Here is a 26,256-nt window from a genome sequence, read left to right as displayed (position 1 = left end):
TTTTTTTTTGCTTTTGAGGCTGCCCCTGGGAAAGTTAGAGAGTGAATGGGGAAGGGGTAGTGGGGAAATTTATGAAGCAACAAACATGTCTCAAGATGTTTTCCAAGAATTTTGAAAAATTCTTTCATACATATTTGTTCATGTATTACCCGAAAACGTCGATATCAACGTTTTTATTCAGTATCATTTCCGAAAACGTCTATATCGACGGAGTTAAATGGCAAAGAAAACCTAACTTATAGTGACTAATAAAATCAAATATCAATGTGAAATAAAATTCACCATTGAACATATTGACACAAAAATCAAAGAAATTTAAAATAAGATGAAAAACTAAATGTATTTGCCATCTTTTACTTCTTCCTATATTTTCGACCAGTCTTCGCATTGTGATTAGCTCTGAGACTGAGAGACAGTGGGGAGTACAGTGGAGCCTTTATAGACATTTTTTAAACTAGTCTGACCTATTATATTTGAGAAACTGTCAGATCCAAAAACTTTTAATAAACAGATCACAGGGTGTCACAAAGTTAGACGTTGATATTGACGTTTTCGCCCATAATGGGTTAATTAATACTTATTTTATATTAACTTTTGAAAATTAGAAATAGCACCTGTTTTGCAAAGAAGATAATGCTGAACATTAATATGTGCAAATATTATATTATTACTGTGCAAATAATCTAATATCATTACTCTGTAAATACTTTCAATGTTTACTTAGAATAAAGGTAAATTCATCTTCTCTCACTTATTTTAACTCTAAGGGTAAATTTATCAGGGGGACTAAACAGCTATTGGGCCCATTTTTTGTAGAAATATTGCTTTAGAGGCATAAGTCGAAATAAACAATGTTGTTTCAATAAATTTCTATTTTAATTTGTTTTTGGAAATCTACCAATTGAAACAAGAATGTATGCAAAACAATTATTGTTAGTATTTCAATTTGCAATTTTTTGAAAAAAAAGATCAGCAACACAAAGCTAAAATTAATGATCAAAAAAGGGCGGGAACATTAAAGTGATTATTATTGATCTCTAATCGACGTAACTTTATGTGTCCTTAGGACACATAAAGGTTGAAAGGTGTCCTATACACCTTTAAACCTTTTTTTCTGAGAAAAACTGAAAGAGATATTCTTGTTTTTCTATCTGTAAATTTTTGATTTATATGTGCTATATTTCTCATTAAAAGTGACGTGTAGATTTTTGAAGAAACAACCATTATGAAAATTTCCAGATTCTCTACTTTTAGACAAAGACAATGATGTCATTCTCATATTTACGCAGTTGGTGTAGGGTATCATTGTGAATCGGATATGAATGGAGGATGAATTAAAGTTACGTCGACAATTCCTTCGCTAAGCTTTAAATCCCTGTGTTTACGGGAAAAATGGTTAGAGAGAATCTTTTTAAACCTAGCTTTCAGTTTTTATCCGTGTGTGTGGACATGGACTTAAGTAAGAGAGAGTCTGAGTGTTCTCCGACAATATTGGTTTAAGAGACAGTCTTTTCTCCGCCACCGATACAGATAGACAGTGCTTTCTCTGGCACCATCAGAGATAGAAAGAGATTACTCCACAATAGACAGAGTTGGACAGTTTTTTCTCCGCCACTGAAAGAAATAGAGACAGTTTTTTCTCCGCCACTGACAGAGAAAGAGACAGTTTTTTCTCCGGCTTCAACAGAGATAGAGACAGTCTTCTCTCCGCTACTAGTAGAGATGGAGAAACATAAGAGGAAACATTTCAACTTTTAAAAACTGCAATACAATTACTTCGTCGACATCGTTTTTAAATTTTTATAAAAATCTAACATTCTGGAGATATATTTTAGATAACAATATTGTTCATTATTTGTTTCGAAACATACTACTCTTAGGCGAATCATTTCAATAGTGTGTAATGACATCGTATTTGCATGAATAGATTTTATATAACTAAAAAGTTTACGACTTTGAGATTTTTATTAGGATTTTAATGTCTCCAGCCTTTCTCATAATGTGATTTGTTGAGAAGAGATGGCATGGTAGGGAAGGGTTGGGAAAGACATTTCTTTCATTGACTTTTGGGTCTTACTGTATGTAGAATGTTGACCACGGTTAAGGGATTTTATCATCATCAATTTTTCATGTTGAACTTTTTAGACCAGGTAAACTAGATGATAATCTCAGAAAAATTGTAATGGTCAAGAAAACATAATACGTGTTTTAAGTTTGATATGTTTACATAAAAACTATGTTTAGAACTGCTGTTGAAGAAAATAGAAGAGATGCATGGATATAAAGATATATTCAAAGAGAATTATTACATACATATAGAATATAAAGTTAGTTTTAAATCTTCAAAAGGGGCCCGGGAATATTTATTCTTTATCGAAATATTTCTGGAATCCTACAGTGAAACCCACAAAACTGTGGAACTTTAAGAAATTTAATGTGAATTTGTTATTAAAATAATAAAAGCAAAATTTTAACCAGAAGCTTGAACCCCAATTAATTGATACGGCCGGTGCAATTGGTGTTAACAATATCTGTGCTTAATTTTCTTTGGACTTATTAGTAATTAAATCATAACAATTGAGTCCAACAGTTGCATTCAACCGTTTTAACAGCATAAAAGGATAAAATTTCACACATATTTCTGTTTTAATGTGCGGATACCCCCCAAAAAAGGCAATTTTTTAAAATATCGACTGGCTATATATTTTTCTTGGGGTAAATTAATCACCATTAAAGATTCGATTCAGCCGTTTTATTCGTTGATTGTATGCTAACATACCAACAAACAGAAATACATATTTATATACATTTTACCTTACTTGTCTGTTTGGCTGTATCTGAAAAACATCAAAACGGCTGAGGCGATCGGTCCCACATTTTTTGAGGCAACTAACATGACCCCAGGGAAGATTTATTGAAAATTTCAACCGGAAAAATTGTTGGACATTTTTTGTTGAAAATTAAATAGAAAATTTACGGAAATTGAGAATGATAAAAATTGGCGACTTTCAGAGCTAGAAATAGAAGTTAATAAGAAGGGGCACGGAGCGTCAATTCGAGGATATTAAAAAAAGATTTAGTTTGAGTAAAAGTATAAAGTTCGCTGTTTTTGAAAAGTTGGATTAATTGATAAATGATAATATCTACTTCCATATGCTTCCATCTCTAAGCTTAAACGAGGATATATAATGTAAGTTCTAAAGAAGCTTGTAGGTTTATTTTCAAGTTATTCTTCACTTGTTAAGTGGCATGTCAGATTCTCAATGGTAACGTTTTAAACTAAGAGAATAGAATATATATTAGAGGGGAATTTACTAGAAAAAGGTGTAAAACGGCCATTTTGTTGTACTGTTTCCATAATACAGGTTTACTACACATATTTATGCTATATCAATGATCATTTCACATAGACTCTATGCCTTTCACTTTACAAACGATGATTTTCCATTATAACAATAAATCAAATGATGTTTTTTATTCACCTAATTCATTATAAAGTTTATTTAACAGCTTAAAAAAATTCGAAATTGAAATTAATAGTCAAGGGAACATACTGTATTAATGTACTCTACTGCATATAATTTGTGAACATTTACATGATTTTTACACTTTGAACTCCCTTTCAGGCTGAATGGGACTGAAAAAATTCATACCGAGAGATTCTCTAAATTCCCCTCTAATATATATTCTATTCTCTATGGTTTTAAACTTTTTACTGATTGTTAAATGAAAATATTTTTATATATTTCTCTTCTAAATAAAACTTGGTTTAGAATATTCTTAACTTTAAGCTAGCATAAAAATTGAAAAACGGGGGAAAAAAGCAAACGTGTTCCTGCGTTTTTAAACGGTACCCTTGAAACATTTGTGTGTTTGTGGAGTTTAGAGATATGTGTGTAAACTTCTCGAAACCCGCTTGTATTCAGCTGCCAAATTCAAGTATGTGCTTAGGTACATTCTGAACTAGACACAGCACACAATTCAACTTTCAGCTGAATACAAATTAAATACAATTTAACAGCACTGACACGCTATCAAAATAAAGTTAAATTCGGTTAAGGTTATCAATCTCTGGTAACAATGAGGTATTACAACAAGGATTTCTGACGCAAATGGATTTTACTTGCGCGCAATTGTGAGCCTTTTAATTTCCCTCAATTCCGATTTCCGAGCAATTTTTCGCAATTTCGAACAATTTTGCGCAGCAGAATTCCGAGTGGAAACACTTACCACAAGTTGAAGCCTGAAAAGGGAAATAAAGTGACAACAGATTTTCCATAAAAGTCTGTAACCATGCACTGCACAGATTAAAAATCTTTAAACAATTAAAATGAAAAGGTTTAAATTAAATGTGGTAAATTTTACAAATGTGGCTACGATGTTTCAAGAACGCTCGGGAGCATGTTTAGAATATTGAAATATTTAAATCCAATATAAAAAGTTTTAAAATACAAAATGTTGAAATGTTTCTTTATAGAGAAAAGAAAGGAAAAAAGGAGAAGGATGAAGGTTAGTATAATTTTCATAATATTAACCCGACCATTGATAACTATATATATTTACAGCTAACCTTTAAAAAGTCTGTAAGTTCTTTATATTTGGACACTTTGTTGTCCACCCTTTCACAGTTAAAAAACCTTTTCTTTAAAGACAGTTTTTGATATTTAAAATAATTTGTGGCATTCGCTTGTCAAACCAATCTTTTAAAAGTAAAATTCTTTCAGATTTGAAAACAAAAATTGTCTGAGTGAAACTTATCAATCTTATTTCCGGTCATTTTAACAAAAATGTCTGACAAAATTTTAGAAATTCGGAACTAAGGGTATTTTTTGGTAATTATTTAAGGAGCATACTTGTTAACGAATTCCGCAAATTATGTCGAACATTAAAAGATCGAAGACGATCTTTAAATCGTCTTTTAAATCTCATGATGAGTGAGCCACCCACCCTGTATCTAAAATATGTTATAGTAAAAAAGCATTAATTTTCAAGTATGAAAGTGCTATTAATATTCTAAAGACATGAATTATTTTTTAAAATTATTTCTTCTTCTAAAATTTTTCAGAGAAACAAGGAGTGTGGGAAATTTTTCTATTCTAATTGAGATTGGAAAATCTTTTTATCTAAACTTGAAAACTTTTATTACCTAGAATTTTTTCAAGATAAGAAAGAGCTAATTTTTCTTGAAATCTGATCTACCTATATTAATTCTTTCTCGATAACGTTATATTAAACTGAAAGTATTCTTTTAGAAATATGTTAATATCTTCATAGACAAGATAGATAGATAGATAGTACAAAACATAATTATTTAACTTTTTTCCATTCGTCTTTAACAAAAAACGTGTTTGATTTGTGGACCCGTTGATGTTTGATAAACTTAGCTTCACTTTAAAATTCGTTATATCACTCTCATTTGCTCTTATGTTTGCCTCATGGAAAAATACTAATCAACAGGGTGTCCATTTGAATTTAATGACGATTTATGCATTATCTTTTTTCCAATTATGTTTTTTATTTCGTTCGTTTATTGTTTTTGAATGACCCATTTCGTTCGGTTTTTTAATCGTTCATAAAATACTTGATTTCGTTCGTTTCAATATTATCGTTCGATTTCCATCTAATTCGTTCGTTTTTTCACTAACTGAACGATCGTTCAGTAAAATTGTTCGTGCAGAAAAATCGTTCGTTCAAGAAAATCGTTGTTTTAAGAACATTGTTCTTTAAAGAAAGTCGTTTGTACAAAAATAAAACGATCCTTTTTCAAAAGTTTTTGAGAAAAATCGTTATGTAGTAAAACCATTTTAAATCGTTTTTTTTTTTTTAAAACGAAAAAATATAAATATAAAAAGTAAATATTGTGGTAATTATTTGGGTAAAATATTTGGTATTTATTTATTGCGGTAAATATTTGGTAATTATTGTGCCTGTAAATATTGTGGTAAAAATTTAGGTAATTATTGTTTGTAATAATTATTAATTACAAACAATTACCTGTAGATCCTTCCAGCATGTGATTAAAATATCTCACGCTCTCTATCAAAAAGGGCTACAGATTAGCATAAGTTAGTTAGAGCGGTAAAATCTAAGCCAAAGGCGTTTCGACACTTCAAAGTCGACCCTGTATTAAATTATGTATATAATGAGTACCATCAAGACTGATATCTCATTGATAATATGAACCAGCAAGAATATATAAATAAAGAATAAATAAGTTGTATTTTTGTATACAAATAATTTCAAAACTCTGAATTTCAATTTTAAACATTTTTTTATTTTTACTTTCACTTTAGATATTTTCTACTCGGGCCTTTTCAATGATTGTTTTTCAAATCAAAGAATTTATAATAATTTTTTCTGATCTTAATTTTAATAGATATTTCTATCTTCATAAAACTTTCATTTATAATACAGTGGTCGGCAACTATATCTATACAAAGACGACTTTTGATTAATAATGAATTTTGACCCCCCTAACAAGTAATTTTCAAGTTTATAAGTAAACTAACAGCTGCTGTTGTTTGACATATTTTTTACATGTTTGTGCGTCTCTTCTGTTTAAAAGATTGGTAGAAATCAAAATTAAAATATTAAATCAACCTCAATGTATTGATATATACGATAATACGACAATGACTGTATTTTCTAATTCTAGAGTGCCCGGAGGAGAGGCAACCCCGTCGACAATCTATTTTTAAGGCATTAAAGAAAACAAACTTTTTCCGTCGAGCCAGGTAAATACAGTGGTCCCCAATATTTATATCAGCCAGGTAAATACAGTGTTCTCCAATAAATATATTTGAGCCAGGTAAATACAGTGGTCACCAAAATATGTAAGCGTAAATACAGTGGTCACCAATTCGCAAATGACAAACTCCTGAAAGACAAACTCCTGAAAGACAAACTCCTGAAAGACAAACTCCTGAAAGACAAACTCCTGAAAAGACAAACTCCTGAAAGACAAACTCCTGAAAGACAAACTCCTGAAAATAAAAACTTCTGAAATACAAACTCCATAATATCAAATTTAAAAAAATTAAAATGTAAATTATATTCTATTCTAATTATACAATTAGGTAATTTCCTAGTGGATATTTGCGGATTTTTTCTCCTAAAGTTTATGAATTTTATCATATTTCATTCAGAGAAAAATTTCATAATTTCAGGAGTTTGTCTTTCAGGAGTTTGTATTTTCAGGAGTTTGTCTTGTCAAGATTGTCTTGTCAGGAGTTTGTCTTGTCAGGAGTTTGTCTTTCAGGAGTTTGTCTTTCCGGAGTTTGTCTTTCAGGAGTTTGTCTGTCAGGAGTTTGTCTTTCAGGAGTTTGTCATGGCACCGGTTACCAATATATATATAAGCAAGGTAAATACAATAGTCCCCAATAAATATGTCATGTATATACTGTTTTATACTGTTTCCCAGGTAGGGGAATTAAGGAATTTACCCATAAGCGCAACCCTTATGCAAAATGGGGAGTTGTGATCCCTGAAAGCTCTCTTGAGAGGAATCTTCCATGGCAGTCCAGTCCTCACATCTGGTTGAGTAAAAAACCGGTATCGTTGTGCATGGCTGTATTCCCACGAGGGGTTAAACTCCTCTTTCAGTGCACCAAGCTGAAGATGAAGTTTTGTTTTAATCTATGCTTCCAGCTTCCCCCTGTAGGATACAAGATGCATAACTAAACTCAGCACTTCTCCAGCTGTAATTCGGGGACTACATAGGAGGTCCGCTCTACTTGGGAGAAAATAGGCAACTGAGTGGTCCCCAATATATATTTTTTAACTTTAATAATTTATTTTTGATTAAATTTTACAATAGTTTTAAATATTTATATGATATCAGATGAAAATATTTTGATATTTCTATAATTCTTCTTCTCTTTCTTCTTGTTCATCTTTCATACATCTTTCAATCATAAGACGGCTAATTTTGAAAAAAGGATGTTTTTGTAAATTAGCCATTTTTACAAGAAGGACCATTTTTAAAAAGATCTTGTTCTTTTCTGAGCCTTGTATTCATTTTGAGTTAATTGTCTGTTTTTCTTTTCTTGAAAAGCTGACCAGGCAATTTGTAGTATTTCAACTCAGCTCAGGCTCAGCTCTGTATATATTGCTTACACATGTTTGCTAGGGTCGGCTTTACACATTTCCTAGATCATTTAAGTTCGGGAAGATTTTTTGAAGGGAGGGGGGAGCCGTCTCCTATCCTGTTTTTGTTTTTATTAGCTATCAATAAAAAGGGATGGTGTAAAGCTTAAAACACCCCTTCTAATATTTCTGTTCTTTATTTTCTTCTGTGTTCTTGTTTATCTCGTTTTTGCACGTTAAGACCTTTCCAAATAGCCCTTTTAACATCCAAGTTGTGGAAAGGGTAGAGGAGAGAGATTAGAAAATTTGTAGGGAGAAGGGTATAGGGAATTGCTTCCTGTGTACTGTACAGGCTTTGTACTGGAATTAAGTGAAAACAAACTCAGTATTACAATTTGATTAAAATAGGGTTGTGATTGCGTGTGCCATGGAATAAAATACTTTAGATAAGGGAACCCATTTTTTGATTCAGTTTTAATTTCATTAAAGAAATAGATAATATTTCAACTTATTTTTATCGATTATTCTTTATATATGCCCCTCACACACACGTGCAATTGGTTGTTCATTGAATTTACCCTTTTCTTCTTATGTATTTGCAATGGAAATACAAAAATGTGGATTAATATAATGTTAAAAAATAACACAGTTTTGTGTCATTAGCCGGCCCAAATTGTTAAGCTGTTTTGGCCATTTTCTACATAATTAAGCTATAATTTCTGAAATGTCATTGTGAACCCAACCAAGGGTTCTTCAATGTGTATATAGTATCGTATAGTTCATTGCTCCCAGTCGGAGAAATAAAGCCCAACACATGAAATCAAAGAATAAAACCAAAAAATCCAGGCTCAGTCCAAGAGGATATTGAACCCCGAGTATGTTGCAGCCCGTGTATATATCAGGATAGGCCAAGCCAGTCACTGGGTGCAATTTAAACTACCAAGAGGATATTGTACCCAAAGTTTGTTGCAGCCTGAGTATATGACAGAATAAGCCAAGGAGGGTATTGAACCCTTTATAATCCAGTAGAGATACAGTTTGAAGGTCCGAGCTAGGGCATGATCAATGCCAGAGAAAGGAGTGAAATGGCATTTATCTAGCTGGGGAAGAAAGCAGTATCGTCGGCTATCTTATCTAGAAATCCCCCGAGACCTCGGCAGTTATCACAAAGTATCTGATCAGAAGAGTTGAATGGAAATATATTCGTCCCAGGCGAATATCATGTGTATTTGATCCAACATTAATCGTTTTTATTTTCATAATGTAAATATAGTTTTTGTACAACCATGCTTTTTTATTCCACTCAATCATGGCTTTTTACTACGTTGTGTTCTTTTCAAGTCATTATTTTATTAAATATTAGGTGCAATGGTACTGGACTATCTTGATTATATGTAACCCTGTAGTATAACCAAAATTTAGTGTACATATTATACTAGGAATTTTTCTGAATATTTGATTCAAATATTGTATTCAGGGGTATTTTTTATTACTCATTGAAGTAACATTTCTCCCCCCCCCCCTCTCCCACAAACCCATTAAAATAAATCATACTTAGCCCATATTTTCAAAACGGTTACCCCCCCCCCATCTCCCCTCCCCTCCCTGAATAAGAATAAATATCCCTGAATGAACATTTTTAAGACAAAGGTTTAGACTTGGCCCAAGAACATATATAAATCTTTCGTAGGGAGGTATTTTACATTTACATTTTCCGACATTATGTTTTGTCAAAATATTTTGAAAATATATTTAAATGTTGCCAAAAATACAGTTGAAACCTCGTAAAATTAGAATTTCTGATTATAAGCTAGAAAAATTTAGGAATTGTTTTTTAGTAAAATTGTATATATTTATCTTTTTGTTGGTCAGAGAAAATTTGATAAATGAAAATTGCAAAGAAGATTTAGTATATAATCCTTTAGGCTTGGAGAGGTGGGATTTATATATGTTTTCATTACTCTCCCCATAAATAGATTAAAAACATTAAAATTCGGTCATGGTGATGGACCAAACCTCTGTTGAGAATAAAAAGTAGATGTTTTAGTTCCACATTTTAATGAAAATATATTTCGGTCTGTCAGTTTAACGATATAATAATCATCAAAATCAATAATAAAAAATGTTAAAAACCACAAGAAAATAAACAAACTAATATATTATCTAAAAACAGCTGTTTTCTTCATAAATATTATGTTAGGTTTCAGACAGGGGCGGGGTAGGAAAAAGTTTTTTTTTTTTTAAATGACTTTGCTCTTGCTCTGATCTTCTCAAAACCATAACTTTTGGTTTTCAAATTTAATTGTTAAAAACTTTCGACCCCTCTCTGCAGCTCGACCACGACAATCTCGTCGTTTTTATATTAATTTTATATTTCATCAAGCATGGCAGCAGTTCAGAAACTATAAAAAAAACTTTGACATCTCATTCCAATTCTGCCTGAGCTCGGCTTAAAGGGACTGTATACGTAATTTCAAGTGACTCTTTATTTACAACCCCCCAAAAATGAATAAGATATCCATGTTTTTCCATTTGCAAATTAATAAATTTAATACGTGTTTCGGATATGCTACAGAAACAATGGAACACATCGAAGTTTTCAAGTTAAAAACGACGATGATTTTCACATTGTTGGTCAGATAAAGGTTTAAAGGATATTTATGTACAGTTGTGAATTGTGCGTGGCCCTTTTAAATGTAGGGTAACTGGTAATTACAACAACAATCCCTTTAATAAAGACATTTTTTATGAAAAACTTAATCTCTTTTTAAATCTAAATGTCTTTTCCATGCAGTCATTACAAATTTACATAACGCGGGAAAAAGGGGAAGAGCCTAATTACATTTTGCAAAGAATTTTTGCAATTCTTTCAAAACAGTTCTTTGGTTTTATTGTTTTTGTCCACAATGTCCATTTAATTACCAATTCTTCGAAAACTATTTTTTCATCCTTTTTTCACTCTGAAAATGGTTTTTGCAAACAATCGTTTTTAAAAATGTACATTTTTTACAGATTTAAAGGATAGACTCTAAGAGCAAAAAAAATGTTGGCTTTTGTAGTGGGGGGGGGGCCCCCCCCCCCCCTCCCTAACGGATGATGGGGATTCTAAAAAATGCATATTAATTTGAAATCTAAAATGTTCTATACAGTTCTAGGATGTTCCAATATCTTGATTTCAGTGCTCGGTGGAATTTAATAAAAACTTTTTCCAAGTTTCTGAATATGTGAGCAACTTAAACCACACATTTATTAATCTTCTAACAGGGTTAAATAGTTCCAATGAGTTTAACTAGTTCGAATGAGTTCAACTACAGTTCCAATAAGTTAAACTAGTTCCAAAGAGCTAAACTAGTTTCAATGAGTTTAACTGGTTCCAACGAGACTAAATAATTCTAATGAGTTAAACTAGTTCCAATGAGTTAAACTAGTTCCAATGAGTTAAACTAGTGTCAATGAGTTAAACTACAGTTCCAATAAGTTAAACTAGTTCCAATGAGCTAAACTAGTTTCAATGAGTTTAACTGGTTCCAACGAGTCTAAATAATTCTAATGAGTTAAACTAGTTTCAATGAGTTAAACTAGTTTCAATGAGTTAAACTAGTTCCAATGAGTTAAACTAGTGTCAATGAGTTAAACTAGTTCCAATGAGTTCAAATACAGTTCCAATAAGTTAAACTAGTTCCAATGAGCTAAACTAGTTTCAATGAGTTTAACTGGTTCCAACGAGTCTAAATATTTCTAATGAGTTAAACTAGTTTTAATGAGTTAAACTAGTTCCAATGAGCTAAACTAGTTCCAATGAGTTAAACTAGTTTCAATGAGTTAAACAATTTCCAATGAGTTAAACTAGTTCCAATGAGCTAAACTAGTTCCAATGAGTTTAACAAGTTCCAGTGAGTTTGAGTAGATCTAATAAGATCAAATAGTTCAAATGGTGAATCTAGTTCCAATAAGTTTAACTAGTTACAATGAGTTAAACGAGTTCCAATGAGTTAAACTAGTTCCAATGAGTTAAACTAGTGTCAATGAGTTAAACTAGTTCCAATGAGCTAGTCTAGTTTCAATGAGTTTAGCTGGTTCCAACGAGTCTAAATATTTCTAATGAGTAAAACTAGTTTCAATGAGTTAAACTAGTTTCAATGAGTTAAACAAGTTCCAATGAGTTAAACTAGTTCCAATGAGTTAAACTAGTTTCAATGAGTTAAACAAGTTCCAATGAGTTAAACTAGTTCAGTTAAACAAGTTCCAATGAGTTAAACTAGTTCCAATGAGCTAAACTAGTTCCAATGAGTTAAAATAGTTTCAATGAGTTAAACAAGTTCCAATGTGTTAAACTAGTTCCAATAAGCTAAACTAGTTCGAATGAGTTAAAATAGTTCCAAAGAGTTAAACTAGTTCCAATGAGTTAAACAAGTTCCGATGAGTTAAACTAGTTCCAATGAGTTAAACTAAATCCAATCAGTTAGACTAGTTCCAATGAGTTCAACTAGTTCCAATGGCTTAACAAGTTCTAATGAGTTTAACTAGTTCCAATGAGCTTAATAAGTTCTAATGAGTTCAACCAGTTACAATTAGCTTAATAAGTTCCAATGAGCTTAATAAGTTCCAATGAGTTCAACTACAGTTCCAATGAACTTAATAAGTTCCAATGAGTTCAACTATAGTTCCAATGAGCTTAACAAGTTCCAATAAGTTCAACTACAGTTCCAATGAGCTTAACAAGTTCCTATGAGTTCAACTATAGTTCTAATGAGCTTAACAAGTTCCAATGAGTTCAACTACACTTCCAATGAGCTTAACAAGTTCCAATGAGTTCAACTATAGTTCCATTGAGCTTAACAAGTTCTTAACTAGTTGCAATGATATTGATTGGAGGATCACTAAAATTATGATAACAGACCCTTAAAGTTTTGTAACTTAGAGATTTATACGAGTTTAAAAATTTAGATTTTGCAAATCTAATGAGTATATTTACAAATACAATTAAATAATTGATCTTAATTAAATGGGTTTATTTTTCAAACATCCATAATAATGATCTCATCACTGTACGTCAGTTTTGTCAGGAAAACATATTAGTTGTTTTAGAAGATTTTAAATACATTTTAAAGGTGCTCTAAGATTTATTTATTTGAAAGTTATCCAAAAAACTTCAAAATCATAAGAGAAAGAGAATTCATAAAATGGAAAAAAAATTTAATTATTAATTTAAAAACACAAAATTAACAATAAATATTATTTGTTAGAGTTGAAGTTGAAGAGGAGGAAGTCTCACCTGTCAAATTCTCCTTCTTGGGACAAGTATACAGGTTATTGTATGTACAGGGATATTATGTACAAGGGATATTATGTACAGGGATATTATGTACCGGAGATATTATGTAGAAGGGATATTATGTACCGCAGATATTTTGTACAAGGGATATTATGTACTAGGGATATTATGTACCGGAGATATTATGTACAGGGATATTTTGTACCGGAGATATTATGTACAGGGATATTATGTACCGGAGATATTATGTAGAGGGATATTATGTACCGGAGATATTATGTAGAGGGAAATTATGTACCGGAGATATTATGTACAGTGATATTATGTACCGGAGATATTATGTACAGGGATATTATGTACTGGAGATATTATGTACAGGGATATTATGTACCGGAGATATTTTGTACAGGGATATTATGTACCGGAGATATTATGTACAGAGATATTATGTACCGGAGATATTATGTACAGGGATATTATGTACCGGAGACATTATGTACAGGGATATTATGTACCGGAGATATTATGTAGAGGGAAATTATGTACCGGAGATATTATGTACAGGGATATTATGTACTGATTGATACATACTAGAGAATACAGAGAGAGTTGTATCTAGATTGATACATACTAGAGAATACAGAGAGAGCTGTATCTAGATTGATACATACTTGAGAATAAAGAGGGTTGTAAATGGATTGATACATATTTGAGAATACAGAGAGAGTTGTATCTGGATTGATACATACTAGAGAATACAGAGAGAGTTGTATCTGGATTAATACATACTTGAGAATACAGAGAGTTGTATCTGGATTGATACATATTTGAGAATACAGAGAAAGTTGTATCTGGATTGATACATACTTGAGAATACAGAGAGAGTTGTATCTGGATTGATACATACTTGAGAATACAGAGAGAGTTATATCTGGATTGATACATACTTGAGAATACTGAGAGAGTTATATCTAGATTGAAACATACTTGGGAATAAAGAGAGTTGTATCTAGATTGATACATACTTGAGAATACAGAGAGAGTTGTATCTAGATTGATACATACTTGAGAATATAGAGAGGGTTGTATCTAGATTGATGCATACTTAAGAATACAGAGAGAGTTGTATCTAGATTGATACAAACTTGAGAATACAGAGAGGGTTGTATCTAGATTGATGCATACTTAAGAATACAGAGAGAGTTGTATCTGGATTGATACATACTTGAGAATACAGAGAGAGTTATATCTGGATTGAAACATACTTTAGAATACAGAGATAGTTGTATCTGGATTGATACATACTTGAGAATACAGAGAGGGTTGTATCTAGATTGATGCATACTTGAGAATACAGAGAGAGTTGTATCTAGATTGATGCATACTTGAGAATACAGAGAGGGTTGTATCTGGATTGATACATACTTGAGAATACAGAGAGAGTTGTATCTAGATTGAAACATACTTTAGAATACAGAAAGAGTTGTAAATGGATTGAAACATACTTGGGAATACAGAGGGTTGTATCTGGATTGATAAATACTTGAGAATGCAGAGGGTTGTATCTGGATTGATACATACATAAGAATGCAGAGGGTTGTATCTGGATTGATGTAGACTTAAAGAACTATTGGAGTAAGGCATTTGCTACATGTACAAGGGATATTTATGTATGTGTTTATATTTATTCTATATTGTTTAAGGCATGAAATGCATATGTTCTGTATTGTTTAGGCACGTTATGTATATATTATATATTGTTTAGGCATGCTTTGTATATATTCTATATTGTTTAGGCATGCTTTGTATATATTCTATATTGTTTAGGCATGCTATGTATATATTATATATTGTTTAGGCATGCTTTGTATATATTATATATTGTTTAGGCATGCTTTGTATATATTCTATATTGTTTAGGCATGCTATGTATATATTTTATACTGTTTGGCATGTGTTGTATATATAATATATATTGTTTAGGCATGCTATGTATATGTTCTATATTATTTAGGCATGCAATATATATATATTCTATACTGTTTAGGCATGCCAAGCATATATTTTATTTTGTTAAGGCATGCTATGTATATGTTCTGTTTTTTTAGGCATGCAATGTATATATATTCTATATTGTTTAGGCATGCAATATATATATATATTGTATACTTTTTCGGCATGCCAAGCATATATTTTATTTTGTTTAGGCTTGCTATGTATATGTTCTGTATTGTTTAGGAATGCTATGTACATATATTCTATAGTGTTTAGGCATGCTTTGTATATATTCTAGATTGTTTAGGCATGCTATGTATATATTATATATTGTTTAGGCATGCTATGTATATATATTATATATTGTTTAGGCATGCTATGTATATATTATATATTGTTTAGGCATGCTATGTATATATATTATATATTGTTTAGGCATGCTATGTATATATTATATATTGTTTAGGCATGCTATGTATATATATTATATATTGTTTAGGCATGCTATGTATATATATTCTATATTGTTTAGGCATGCTATGATATATATTATATATTGTTTAGGAATGCTATGTATATATATTCTATATTGTTTAGGCATGCTATGCATATATATTATATATTGTTTAGGCATGCTATGTATATATATTCTATATTGTTTAGGCATGCCATGTATATATATTCCATATTGTTTAGGCATGCTATGTATTTATATTATATATTGTTTAGGCATGCTATGTATATATTTTCTATATTGTTTAGGCATGCTATGTATATATATTATATATTGTTTAGGCATGCTATGTTCACGTTCTCCAGAACAATGACAAAATCCTACTCACAATCTCAGGTAAAAAAGTATATAAAATCTGCCAAATTTTTCCCCAAGCAACCCCGAATTTGTTTATATCACAAAAACAATGAGATTTATAGAATTTTTTTGTTCTACTTTTTATATGAGACACGTTTTTTATGAACGTGAGTTTTCATGAATAAAACAAATATGGATGAAAAATATTTTTCAGTAATGCTGATCATGACGTCATGTGTATCTAGATAATTTTGCTGTTAATCTTGTTTTGATATTATAAAAATTGATTTTATGGATATCCAAAATCATTAATTACATATAGGCTTTCTAATTCCTAAGGTTTTCTCTCTTAGGGTTTCTTCCTTATACAAGATGATCAAATTACAGTGTTATCCAAAAAAATTTACTTTAACTCATTTTCATAAATGAAGTAGTAATCTCTGTTTATTTGTTTTGATGTCAGAGATCATAACGCAGGAACGTTTTGACAGGTTTGCCTAAAATTTAGATTTGGAATATTCTTAGCTTGGCTTAAAAATCATTAGTTGAGTGGGTTGACTTTTATAGTGCAATTTAATTGCAAGGGAAAGCTGGTTTCCAAGCTATTTCTTTTATCTATATATATACTTTGCTTGTCTGGGTGTTTGATTGTTTTTTTTTGTCTCTCTGTCTGTCGGCGTTAGTATTTAATAAATATCAAAATGGTAGAACCGATTGGGCCAACATTTTGTGTGAGACCTCACATGACCTCAGAGAAGGTTGATGGATGCTTAAAACTACAAAAATGTGTGTCCAAAAGTTTTAGATTTTTTGTAAATTTTGAAAATGCTGTACAAAGGGAAGATGCTCACAGAGAGCCACAGTCAAAGGTTGAAAAAGGAGAGGGGCGCGAAGCGTCTAAAATCATAGTATTTAAATACTAGATAAAATATTTTTCCTTACAAAACTTTTGATTGTATTTTCAGGTCGTCATTGAAGTCTTGTTCTTTGTTGTTAACTCTGAATATTGATAGTTTAGAAGAACAAGTATTATCCATTAGTACATTAGTTAGTTTTCTACTTTACATCATTACAGGATATATTTAGTTTCAACAAACTTAGTTGGTAACCAGGACACAGCTTGTACAAATAAACACATGGCAATGAAAAACGACTTTATAATGTTAGAATTTCTCTAGTAAATGAATAAAAAGAATATCAGGTTTTACTTTTTTTAAGTGTATATTCTGTATATTAGTTTGGGAGCTTCGCTTCAATAAAGAATTTTAAATCTAGCTAGTGTTAGTGTACAAAGTTTCACGATCAAAATTTAAGACAAATAGGTCAAGGGGTTTATGAGTTATAAATCGGACAAACATAAAAATAAACATATCTCCGTCAATTCAAAATGCGCAAATTTTGCAAACTGCATTTGTGAAATCCCCTGATTACCGTTAAAGTTGTTAGCAAATAACTTGCAAAGATGAAGGGAATCCCTCGCAAAAAATGTTGACACGATTTTCTTAAAATCATTGTTTACAGAAAATGGGTTTTCAAGTTTTCGAAAAATTCTTTTCGGCGAATATCTCATTTTGTGAGATTTTAAAAACGAGTGCGAAAATTCTTCTTACGATTTTGTAAATATTTCTGTAACTGTTCACAAAGAGAGGTCAAAATGAACATAAATTTCGCAAAAAAAAAGTTGTCTAAGGTTCACGTGCGCCTAGAAACAACAGTTTGAAACTGTTAGAAATTCGGTATAATTTGATGGAAGATGCTAAACTCTTAAACTTGGGTTTCTGGTTCATAAATATATTCATTTAAAATTTAAAGGATTCTTATATATTTACTAGAAATTCAAGGCGCTTCGCGCCCATCTTCTATTTAAATTGTGAACATGTTTTTTTGTTTACATTTTAAAACAAAGCAAAAAAAATTTTGTGGATTTAAAAAAAAATTCGCGGATTTTATAGAATTTATAATTTTTTACAAAATTAAAAACCTTTAAAACACATTTTTTAAAATTTTTATCATTCATAAACCTTTTCTGTGGTCACGTGATTTCCTACCAAAAATGTGGGCCCGATCAGATTAGCCGTTTTGACGTTTATTGGATACAAACAAACAGACAAGCCAAATTTATATATAGATGAGTATAGTTAGAGCGAGAGAGAATTGCTTTCCAAAATTGGAACATTTTATTTTTATCAAATAACTGAACAATATATTGAAGGGAAGGTACTGTTAACTTATTATTTACGTGACTCTCCTGGTATGTCCGACTCACAACAGTACCTTTAAACCTTTATTATATTAATAATAAGGAAAATATTTTGCCGTTTTATAATTTTTAAAGAGTCGACATCTGTCCAAATCCTTTATTGTCACTGCAGCTTAAATCCTTAAGTTACTTTTACAGAGTAATGACGAAAAAAATTATCAATTTACCTTTAGAAAAACGAAAGAGAGGTTTAGTCGAAATAACGCTAATTTTTCAATTTTTAATTTTAAAACTTTTGTAAGATAGAATTTTTCTTTTCAGTCATTTTAAAAAGAATATCATGCTGTGCAGGCTTTTATCATAAATAAATAGATCAATGTGTTTCTACTTTCATGTTAAATTTTTCTAAATTATATTCATCAGTATTCTCAAAAACCTACATTTTTTATTTAGTTTATTTAAATTTTTATAATTTTGTTAACATTATTCGCTAAAGATGTTATATTTTGTAAATGCTGTATTTTGTTGTTTTTATTTCTTGACAATGTTTTTCCATTGAATCCCATTTTGTTCAGAGAGCAAATGTAACGATTTTATCTAAATCTTATTTCTTTAAAGGGAGTGTTTGCGAATATGAATGGGGTGGCGGAAATCTAATTAAATGAAAGATTGATTTTAAATTTGATTGAATTATATACGATCTGAGTTAATTAATACAACCTTGTGAATTTATACGGACTCTAAGCTCTTGGGTATAAAAAGTGTTTTTTTCTTTATACACAGAGAACAGATAACAGCAAAATTAGTAGCGATCGATATAAAATTCAATTCTATACCAGCCTTTACCCCCTTTCATTGTTCGCGAAAACTCCCTTTAAGATTTACGGTTTGGCCAGCTAAAAGTAGCATACATAAACCTGTACTCACAACTCTGTATTTAATAAAAAAGAATACAGTGAAACCCAAAAAGTGTGGCACAGTAAAGACGACTTATAGACTAAAATTATGATTTAAAATAATCCAATGAACATAAAACACAACACTTGGACTGTGCACATTATATGTATAATACTGAAAAGTCGTCTTCCTTTTCCGTAATTTCATTCGTCTCACCATGTAAAAATATTATTATATTTTCTAGGATAATGGAGGTGGAAGATCAAATCAGAACTCATGCGATCTTCCAGATGGTAATATGCAGAGTGTTACAAAAAATAAGACATGAGTCACGACTTCGAGATCGTCTTTTTTATTTTTAAGAATTGGCATTGTAATAAAGGGTTACTTACATGTAAAACAGGGTTACCAACATGTAATAAAGGGTTACCAACATGTAATAAAGGGTTATTAACATGTAATAAAAAGTTATCAACATGTAATAAAGGGTTATTAACATGTAAAACAGGGTTACCAAAATGTAATAAAGGGTTATTAACATGTAAAACAGGGTTGCCAACATGTAATAAAGGGAACAACATGTAATACAGGGATACCAACATGTAATAAAGGGTTATTAACATGTAAAACAGGATTACCAACATGTAATAAAGGGTTACCAACATGTAAAACAGGGTTACCAACATGTAATAAAGGGTACAACATGTAATAAAGGGTTATCAACATGTAATACAGGGATACCAACATGTAATAAAGGGTTATCAACATATAATAAAGGGATATTAACATGTAAAACAGGATTACCTATATGTAAAACATGGTTACCAACATGTAAAACAGGATTACCAACATGTGAAACAGGGTTACCAACATGTAAAACAGGGTTACCAACAAAGTATGAGACTGTAAAGACGACCTGAAATTCTTTAAATTTAACGATCCAGAGGTTAAATTATGTCGAATTCGTCACACATGATCGCATGAAGATATACTGTATATATACGCAAAATCGGTATTCAAGTTTTATTCAAAAAAATTGTACATCATTTTTAATAAAACACATATTTTCTGTGCTTTCGTCTATGAATACTTCTGAGCCCGCAATTTAAGACATGTATTCGTCATGATGAAACCCGGTTTAAAACAACAGTCACAAATTTTGTAATCCAATTATTATTTTATATTAAATTTTCTTTAATATCTACACAATTAGTTAATAGTTAATGGTACATCTAAAAGAAAGATTCTTCTTGACATTTTCTTTAACCACTTTAAAGGCTGGTGGGGTATAAATCTATGTAAAGTATGGGGGGGGGGGAGGTTTAGGGTTGCATTGTAATGCATATTTATATTCATTCTTAAAGGCCAGCTCATTAAAAAATAATCAGACCGTGAACCTAATATAAATGTTAATAAAGGGCAAAACTATTTTTGTTCTGTTTTAACAAATATCTAGATGTGATGTGACACATGTTTCTAAATCCATTGTTCTAGGGCTTTACAAAAATGTAGTTTTTAGATCTTTAGCTTTAGTCACAAAAAAGTGATAGGCTATTTTAGATTTGTTTAAAACATAGATCGGACTCATACCGCCCTGTACCCTTCTTTTTGCATTTAAAAAAATTTTACCAAAATATTCTTCAAATTACTATTCCCAAAAAGACAAATAATTTCATGGTGATAGTGTCAAAAAAATTAAATTGCTTGGAGCCAAAACCTAGAGGGGGGGGGGGCGTCGAACGAAACCTTCCCTCCAGCCTGTTCAGGGTTAAATATTACGCTGTTATGTTACAAGGGTTTTGTGATGAAAGGAAAGTAAATAAACAGAGGATCACTAGGAGTATATAAAAACAATTATTTATGTATTGAGGTTTTTTGTGGAATAACAAACCCCTCCCCCATACCCAGGCCAGGGGAAGGGGGGGGGAACCTTATAAATTCAACAAAAAAATTACAAAAAGTTTTTATGAATATGTTATGTCTTTTTAAATCGTTTAAACAATTTCAATTTATAAGAGATGGATTTTTTCTGTTCGATATAAACATCACATTAAAAAAATCATTAATAAAAAATTTAGTTAAATCATTTTCATAATTAATAATTAAACCCTCTTATTTAGGACGAGTGGAGAAGGAAGAGAGCCTGGAAAACCCAAAAGAAACAAAAAACTAATGATATCTACCAATTTTGTTGAAAAATTAATGATATCTACCAATTTTGTTGAAAAAATTAATGATATCTACCAATTTTGTTGAAAAAAATTAATGAAATCTACCTATTTTGTTGAAAAAATTAATGATATCTACCAATTTTATTGAAAAAATTAATGATATCTACCAATTTTATTGAAAAAATTAATGATATCTACCAATTTTATTGAAAAAATTAATGAAATCTACCAATTTTGTTGAAAAAATTGCACATAAAGTTTTTGTTTAGAAAAGTTACACGAATAAAGCTTCTCACTATGTGTTACATTTTAGTGTAAATTCAAACGTGCAGCACTGAAACCAGAAACCATATTTAATGAATAGCGAGAAGTAGCTGAACTACGAACTTAAACTTGGTCATCTCTTTAGCGCCAGTTCAAGTTCCAGAGAGTGGGTTTAACTTAGTCTATGTAGTTCAACTGCTCCTCTCGCTTTTCAATAAATTTGGTCCTAATTGTATAAATTTGTAATATTTCAAACTTTGACAATAGAATCCATAGTTTTACATCAAGTTACAAGTTACAAAGATAAAATGAGTAGGAGATTAAAGTGAGTAATCATTTTCTTGAACATTTTTAATTAAGATTTCTTTATTTCAGGGGTGTATATTTTCTTTTAAACCCTGTTTTCCCCCAGATGTTAGGCATATTTGCGAGATCAGTGCCAACATTAGGTTTCGAGTTTTGCTCGCTCAATTCGCTAAAATCACTGGTTTTTAGAGGTAAAAAAGGAAGATTTATGTAAGAGGATGAAAAACTAACTTGCTGTTCAATAATTGATTTCTCCTTTTACCTAGAGCATAACAAGTATACTTTGTAGCCCAATAAACATGAGAATATAATGACGACCAAGTATTGGATTCATAGCAGACAATCAGGTGAAATGGACCCTTCAGAACAGACCTTTATTTTTTTTCTTCAAAATATCTTTAAAAGCAGCTGTATGGCTATCTAAAGCGTTTTATATATATACAGTCCTAATCAGAAAGACCCGGAATTAATTTACAATTAATCAGATGACTTTACATTCTAATTTTACAAATATGATTGATAAAACGATCAACCTGCCACTTCCAAAATGTGGTCTACAATAGTTTTAATTGTGCATATATTTTCTTTCAAAGTCAAAATTTGACATTGTGTCTGAAACTGTTAAGAATACTTTTGAAATTTGATATTTAAAATTTGTAAAATTTCAGATTTGTGTTAATCCTTTTCGTCCAAATACCATTAAAAAGGAATAAAGTTATTTCCCCACTTCTTTAGTCACGTGACCCCAGGGAAGGATAAACCTGTTAACCTGTTAGAAAGTCAAACTGTGCCTGAAAAAATGTTAACTTTCCGGATTTTGAAAATCCATGGATTAAATCAGAAAAATCTGCGAAAATTGTTGTACGGATATTAAGTAACAGCTTGAAAATCAATCGTAAAAATAGTAGAAGGCCAATATTGCTAGAGAAGGGACCAACAGCGCCCTACGAGCCTTGTATTTAATAAAATGCTATAGGTTGACGTCATAGATATTCAAGAATTCTTGTATATCTATAGGTTGACGTTGAAACCTCCAAATCGCCTGAACCTATCGAGTAAAATATTTTTGTGTGGACTGGCAAAACCAAGAAAATCTGCGCGACTTTTTATGGTATAAAATTTAAAATGCAACATTGAAATAGTTCTAGAAAGAAAGCTAAGAGTATTTCAAGTGTTCTTGTACTTAATGCTTCTATGGAATTTCAAGTCCTAAAATATTTAGAACAAGCTCTTCTGCATCTACTGGTGCATTCCTCAGTTTTAATAGGAAGTAAACTAGAATATTTGATCTTCTAGGAATTACCAGTTCACAATAAACTTAAGTTTATTTCATTTTATACAGAGGCGTTCAAATAAGCATGAGTTAAGGTAAAATCGTATTTGATCTTTTTTGTCAAAGAATCCAGATTACAAGTAAGCTAACGATAAATTTATTCAATGGTATGTCTGATTCACAATTCGGTACTCTTCGAACCTTTATCTGAATATGAAATTACTCCTTCTCATTCAGCACGTTTCCACACAAGAGATAAATTACGATATCGAACTCTTTTTTTCTTAGATAAAAGTGGAAACGGTACCACTGTGAGTCGGACATACTACTCTGTTAATGAATATTATAACTAGGTTAACACTTGACAGTCCCTTTTTATTATTTTAACAAGTATGAATCTAAGCAAACGTCATTAAAATGTAATTTAAGTAAAAGTTCAAGAAGACATTTTATTAACTGACAGTGATAAAAAATTCCAACATTTTGTCGACTAAAAGAAAAAGTTAAACCAGGAACCCCCCAGTCCCCCAAATGTATCAAATATTGGAAATCTTAACATCCAAGGGCAATGGCATAGTGTAGTGTAGGGGGGTATAGTGATGCTTCGTTTTTCTTTTGAGGCTTTTAGTTACTCTTATAAGGCCCAACACAAAAACTATGAACTTGTGGTGAAGGGTCCAACATTTCAAAATTGTAAAACTTTGCTTATATTAGACTATAAGCATGCTTTTGTGAACCTTTCAAGTCCAAAACCCAACCTATTGCAAATCCCTAAAGAGGGAACGAGGGGGAGGGGGGTATTTTTACCAGTTTTTTAAAGAAGGTATTAACATGATGGATTAAAACTATTTTTAAACATATTTGTTTTAAGTGCATCCCACTCAACATGATAATATAGGAGAAAAATAGAATAAGGAGTCATCTTCTAGAGATATATTATGTTGCATTTTTGGAATCTACTTATACAAATCAAATACAGTGGTTGGCAATTGTATTAATACAATGAAGACGACTTATTATCAATAATGCTTTGATACCGAACAAGCACTTTTTAAATTTAAAGTAAACTAAGAGCAGTTGTTAATTGACAGCTTCTCTTAGTTTACATGTTAATTATGTAAATAGATTGGAAGAAATCTTTAATTTAAATAGAAAGTCGTTGTATTATGTATACGACGACGCGACGAGTTAAGATTTTTGAATAAAAATCAGTAATTGCATGAACCCAAAATGTGGCCTTTTAGTTCTTTTAAAAATACCAGAAGTAAATTTAAGATTTCAAGCAAAAATAATAATATCATTATTTAAATTGTTCACTATAAATACTTAGCTATTTCTGTAAGTGTTTTGAAGCGGGTAGACCACAATTTGGAAAGTTCATGAGAACATTTTCATACATACAGTTCGCGAAAAAGTATACGAAATACAAAAAAAACGCATATTTAGCGAAACCCTAGTTTTAATTGTGTTATGCATAAACTACTAGACATTTCTTGGCGAAATCTTTCATTAAGGCAATACGAAGATAAAAAACAAAAGATATAGTTTTCACTTTTTTATTTTAACTGTCATTAAAGATTTACAAAACGAGTTATTTTAAACGATCATCGGTAAAACGAATTTTTTAAATTAAAAAAGACATTTTGTTCCCCTGATAAAATCCACAAGTCCTTTTCTAAGATTCCTCCTCTGGTCGTCAAGCATTTTTACACATTTCATATTATAAAAGAAATAAGGTTCAGAGGGTTCTGTTGATTTTTTAGACGTAAGGGTAACTTTAACTAACCTTGGCAGTCTGTCAATGAGAAATATTTTAGAATATGTTTTTAAATTCAGTCCTACATTGAATGTACAAAAATATAATATCTCAAATTAAAGAAAAATCTTATTACACGGTCACAAATTAAGTCATTTGGATTAGAAAAAATCCATCCATTTGAGTCAATAAACCTACTTAAAATCACATATTTGGTAAACATTCAACATTTCAAGAATGACCAAATGGGATATTTAAGTAAAATATATTGAAAGTGTCGAAAAATCTCTAATATCAGAGATGGGAACTTTTGAATGGGATATCCTTAATCCTGATCGGATAATTAATCTGGAGATTAAAAATGAGTGGAGAACAAGCAATATTTAATCTGCAGATTAAGAAAAAGAGTGGATTAAGCCTTAATCCCGATATCTACCATTCTAAAGTTTTCAGCTCAGGTTGAACACTAAAAAACTCAAGATAAAAAGCTGATTTATTTCTCGCAAATGGGAAAATAATATAAAAGTTGTTTGCGCTTCGCACAATCAATATAATAGCCACAAGAAGGGTTAATAGACATTGTCCAAAAATTTTCTAAACTCTGGTAAAAAAGCAGCTGGAAATAGTATTTTCTTGATTTCTGTCAAATTTTCAGAACTATGGTACTTAAGTGTTTTTAATTATACTACAAATATCTGAAGTGTACTTCTAGATTACTTCAACTGCAAGTACATTAAGTACATAACGTGTATTGTTGGTACTTGCAGAGCTTTAAGTAGTTAACATTCTGAAAGAAACATTTAAGAACTTGTATTTCTAATTTGAGGTTGAAAACTGATTTAGTTTTAATGAGATTTCCCTCCATTTATTCTACATGAGAGAACAGTAGGATTAGAGGCCTTTCATACTGGAACTTTCTAGATAAGAATTGGATTAGAAGCATTTTCTTCTAAACCTTTCTAGATAAAAGAACAGTAGGATTAGAAACCGTTCCATCTGAACCTTTCTAGAGAAAAGAACAATAGGATTAGAAGCCTTTCCTTCTGAAACTTTCTAGATGAGAGAACAGTAGGATTAGAAACCGTTCCTTCTGAACCTTTGAAGTAAGAGATTAGTAGGATTAGAAGCCTTTCCTTCTGAACCTTTCTAGATAAAAGAACAGTAGGATTAGAAGCCTTTCCTTCTAAACCTTTCTAGATAAAAGAACAGTAGGATTAGAATCC

The 26,256-nt window shown here is 30.8% G+C and overlaps 2 protein-coding genes across 3 annotated transcripts in view; one reads left to right on the top strand and one right to left on the bottom strand.

Annotated features, from left to right (window-relative positions):
- Positions 1-3,948: 3,948 nt before the first annotated feature.
- On the top strand, positions 3,949-21,495 carry LOC111704711 (uncharacterized). Of its 2 annotated transcripts, XM_023477033.1 has the most exons (7): positions 3,949-4,085; positions 4,478-4,509; positions 6,656-6,734; positions 13,332-13,394; positions 16,151-16,205; positions 19,508-19,556; positions 21,384-21,495. In XM_023477033.1, the coding sequence occupies exons 1-7, from the start codon at positions 4,081-4,083 to the stop codon at positions 21,434-21,436; spliced, it is 336 nt and encodes a 111-aa protein (XP_023332801.1). In that variant the 5' UTR covers positions 3,949-4,080; the 3' UTR covers positions 21,437-21,495. The 2 variants fall into 2 exon arrangements, with proteins under 2 accessions (XP_023332801.1, XP_023332802.1); XM_023477034.1 differs by lacking the exons at positions 3,949-4,085; positions 4,478-4,509; positions 6,656-6,734 and adding an exon at positions 11,138-11,309.
- Positions 21,496-25,508: 4,013 nt separating this feature from the next.
- Positions 25,509-26,256, bottom strand: part of LOC111704710 (ras-related protein Rap-1b-like) — a gene marked incomplete in the record, with an annotated part of 8,939 nt that continues 8,191 nt past the window's right edge. The window contains 1 exon segment of the mRNA XM_023477032.1: positions 25,509-26,226.

This window comes from Eurytemora carolleeae, unplaced genomic scaffold, assembly GCF_000591075.1.
Source record: "Eurytemora carolleeae unplaced genomic scaffold, Eaff_2.0 scaffold460, whole genome shotgun sequence".
NCBI lineage: Eukaryota > Metazoa > Arthropoda > Copepoda > Calanoida > Temoridae > Eurytemora > Eurytemora carolleeae.
Note: the sequence above shows the minus strand (reverse complement) of the source record. Positions and strands in the feature narration are given on the sequence as shown.